At 34.9% G+C, this 4,177-nt stretch overlaps 1 protein-coding gene across 1 annotated transcript; it reads right to left on the minus strand.

The window, feature by feature from the left end:
- Positions 1-330: 330 nt before the first annotated feature.
- Positions 331-1,287, minus strand: LOC120154084 (zinc finger CCCH domain-containing protein 14-like). The gene is made up of 2 exons (XM_039165921.1): positions 706-1,287; positions 331-630 (listed from the first exon to the last, which is right to left on the minus strand). The coding sequence occupies exons 1-2, from the start codon at positions 1,285-1,287 to the stop codon at positions 331-333; spliced, it is 882 nt and encodes a 293-aa protein (XP_039021852.1).
- Positions 1,288-4,177: the final 2,890 nt, after the last annotated feature.

The following is a 4,177-nucleotide window of genomic DNA, read 5'->3' on the forward strand; positions in this document are numbered from 1 at the left end:
TTACGACACACTGTATAATCTCCATATCAATGATAATGACCCATGCATTTCAGATTCCTCGTCCGACAGAAGCGTTTCACTATATTATAATAATTGGAGAAACATATTACATATGTAATTATACAAAAAAAATTATTTTTTTGGCATGCATTACAAATCAAATCTCTTATAAACAATTCCCTTGCATAACGTAAAACCAATGAAACAGTTCATTTCACACATAAATTCCACTTACTATAATTACGACATTGCAGACTTATTGTTTTCTCTTGGTGTGAAATCCTCGAAGTAATATATTTACATTAACCTTATAGTTGGAAAAATTGAGAATTAGGGTGAAATTAACACTTGCTCTTGTTCGGTAAGGGAATGACGGAAGTGGCACCTGTGACCGTACGGACAGGGCTCGCCGGAGAGAACAATCCGGCAAACCTGAGTCTTGTACCTTGGATGCCTGATAACCGGACGTAGCTCGGCGATACCATGGGCAAACTGGCAATGGTCTCCGTAAGGGCACGAGCCTATCTCTTGCCATTTGTTGCATAGCTCCGTCTTCAGCATTCCTTGATTGTATACCTCCATTTCATTGCCCTTCTCCCTTCTTTCCACCAATTCTACACCAACTCGCGTCTGCATATATTCCAAAATTTTAAAGGTTTATTTGGGATAAATTCATCCTAGAAAATACAAGAGAGACGAGCTCACCGTCACTGGGGGAGTGACGACTCTTTGCCGTGGGTTGACCTGAAGATAACTACGTGACCTGAATGAAGCGCTCTTCGGAAGTGAATTCTTCTTCAGATCCGGTAGTTTTTCGCACTGAAGGATCCTGTTGTTCATGGCGGCTTGGGACGAGAGGCTCAAAAACTTGATCAACTCGGTATTGGCCACCTTAAGATCTATGTTCTCTTTACGCAGCGTTTCAAGCTCTCCCATGAGAGCCTGTAGGCGAGAGAAGCAAAGGTCGAAGTGGTCACTCAGCTGCTGACACTCGAGGATAAGACGAGCGTGGTTGAGGCGGTGCTCGGTGGCTAAATTGTCCGATGCGAGCTTCAGGTCGTCGGAGGATGAGGAAGATGAAGGGGTGAAGGAAAGGGAGTGAGGGAGAGTAGAATTTGGTGAGAAAATGAAGTTGTACATGGAAGAGAAGTCGGTGGTCAGATCTTGGTCATAATCATATCGAAGCAGAGACGGCGGTCGAGATACGTAGTTTAAATTCTCTGCTGCAGCGGTGGCAACGGTGGAGGTGGTGTTTAAAGCGGAAGACGGAGATGCTGGTTTCTCCATGACGAAGACTTCGAAAAATCGGCTCCCGACAAGGAGGCTTACGAGACCGTTAGTGCTCTTAAATAAAGAATTGTAGCAGTTGACGTAGAAGGAAGAAAAGGTAAGAAACAATAAGGATAAAAATAAAAAGACATATTTATATGGGAATTTTAGAGCATAGGTGAGTGGGGTAAAAGGTGTTTGGTTGGAGGGAATGTTTGGCGTGGTATGAAAGCATGTGAGTTGGAGAAGAAACGGTGTCTTTTATTCGATAATTCCTGTATTTATGTTTTCTTAAATTTTAATGATACTTTTATACAAAATTAAAATTGAATCCTAGAATTATATCGATTTATAGTTTCATGATACTTTTATACAAAATTAAAATTTTAACAATATATGATGCAGTTTATCTATAAATCTACACACAACAGTTAAGTACATAACATGTAATTATGGGATTAACTATAGGCTATAAATTTATACACTTACAACTTTTTATATTTATATAAGTTTTAATTCACTACCGATTTGTAGCACTTACAAATTTAATACTTTAATTAAGATCATTACTATTAATGAGAATTTTTTCATACATGCACTTAAAATGATAATTACTAGGGATTAATATAGTGAGAAGTGTTATATTTTTTTTATTCTTAAATTTATAACAAGTGTGTTTATCATGACTGCTATTATTTGAATAAAATTCTTCACCAACAATACACCAAATAATTAATACATCAATTTTAATTCTAATGTTGTATAATCATTTTCAGTTACCAGTTTAGCTGCTATGATGAGTAAGCTAAGATTAAGAGATGGTTTTTGTGAAGTAATATTTAGGTAGGATCAATAATTATTATATTTTGTTGTTTCCATTTCACAACTTTAACTAACCATGGACCTCTTCAATCCAAGATGTGTTGCCTAATCTATCTTGTTATATAACCAACAACCACTACTGTTATATTTCCCCGTAATTTATTAAATAATATATTGACATGTTTTTTTTGTCCTCTCAGTTTCGCCCAGATTAATCCGGACCGACTTGCGTCTCACATCTGACTTTGGTGAGTGAGTCTCCCAGCCCAGCGGAAATTTTTTACATACACAATGACTCAAACCCGAAACATTGCTTAAGCGATATCAAGTTGCTTACCACTTGAACCGATCCCGATAGTGTTATATTTGGAGTATATCGGATGAGTTTTCTTCTAAACTAATCACAATTGGAACGTAGTAATCACAAGCGTTAGTTGGCTTCATAGTTTTCTTTTATTCATAATATTTTCATCAACACTTTTAATATAATAACTTTTTTTGGAATATACTAAACTTATTGCTTACTAATCAAGTTTGTTTGATACATTGAAAATATGTATTTTTTTCATTATATAGATACGAGTAATTATGGACAAACGGTAATTTCTTATTTTTGATTAATATATCATATGAATATTCATGTAATATTATTATAAACTTATTTTGAATGCTATTCTTTTCACTAGCTAATGCTTAATTATCTTTCATTAATAACTAACTAATTAATTAATTAATGACAAATGAGGCGTCGTTATCATATGGTGTTGTATTTAATGAAGTGAAAATGATTTTGTTGAGAGAAGGCGTTGGTTGGTCAATTCTTGTGTCAATAGCTTCCAACAACAAGCCCTTATTTTATGTAGAAAAGAAGGATGACACGAGAATCATTTTTGTGTTATATTATCCACAAATTAGTGAGAAATGAGTGAAGGGAAAATTAATTAATTAAAGATTCTTTACTATAAATATAAATAAAGTACAAACGTATGGAGCCAAAATGAAAAGATTCTTGTAGAAATTAGAATGGCGCATGTAATATTGGCCATTGGGAGTCCAATTGTCGTAATATCCACCAAGTACGGTTCTCAAGTAATAGATTCCCCCTTAAAATTATATGTATTCCTAGCGGAGAATATACTATTTAGTCATCTTGGCGGATAGAATTCGATACTTTTTTATTAGTGTCAGCCGATTATAATGTAATATCTATTTGAACGATTTTCAATCATTTAATAACATCTTTGTAGACGATGTGCTAGAACCCAAGACCTCTATAAATGATAATCATCTTTTTAACCACTGAAGTCGATTGATTCTTGCTAAAATTCAATATTTTATTTAAAACAATAGTTCATAATAAAAAAAAATCTAAATGTTCACTCTTTTTTATGTCGTTTTTCTTATATTTTTTTCAACATCGATGATTATATCAATTGTTGAACTATGTTTTGATATAACAATTTAAGGCAAAATGGTTTTTGGACTTGAATTGAATTTACAAAATGTTTTTGGACTTAATTGAATTTATTCAAAGTTTTAAAATGTTTCAAAAATAATTCAAAGTCCATTAAATTCGGATTTGAGCCAAATGCTAAAATGTGTCAAAGTGCATCCATGCACCCCTGCAGTGCATCCATGCATCCCTGCAGTACATCCATGCACCTGCACTAGTGCATCGATGTACCATGCAGTGCATCCATGCACTCAAACACCGAATGCAATTAGTGCATCGATGCATCCTTCTGTGCATCGATGTATCAAGGTTGTGCATCGATGCATCTTGTTGTGCATGGATGCATCCTGTTGTGCATCCATGCATGAAGGTTGGAACGACTAGTAACGGCTAGTTTATTTGAATTTAATGAAGGGTATCGATGCACCTTGATAGTGCACCGATGAGAAAAATTATCCTCAAACGGCTCCAAAACATCCCCAACGGTTATATACGACATCAAACACATTCCAAGCTAAGGACACTTGAAGAATAGAGAGAACAACTATCCAAGCAATCAAACACAAGAGAAGAGTTTTTTATTCTTATTTCATCTTTCTCTTGTAAATATTTTGTTCTTGTGAGCTCAATCTT

Source organism: Hibiscus syriacus, unplaced genomic scaffold, assembly GCF_006381635.1.
Source record: "Hibiscus syriacus cultivar Baekdansim isolate YM2019G1 unplaced genomic scaffold, ASM638163v2 tig00111105_pilon, whole genome shotgun sequence".
Taxonomy (NCBI): domain Eukaryota; kingdom Viridiplantae; phylum Streptophyta; class Magnoliopsida; order Malvales; family Malvaceae; genus Hibiscus; species Hibiscus syriacus.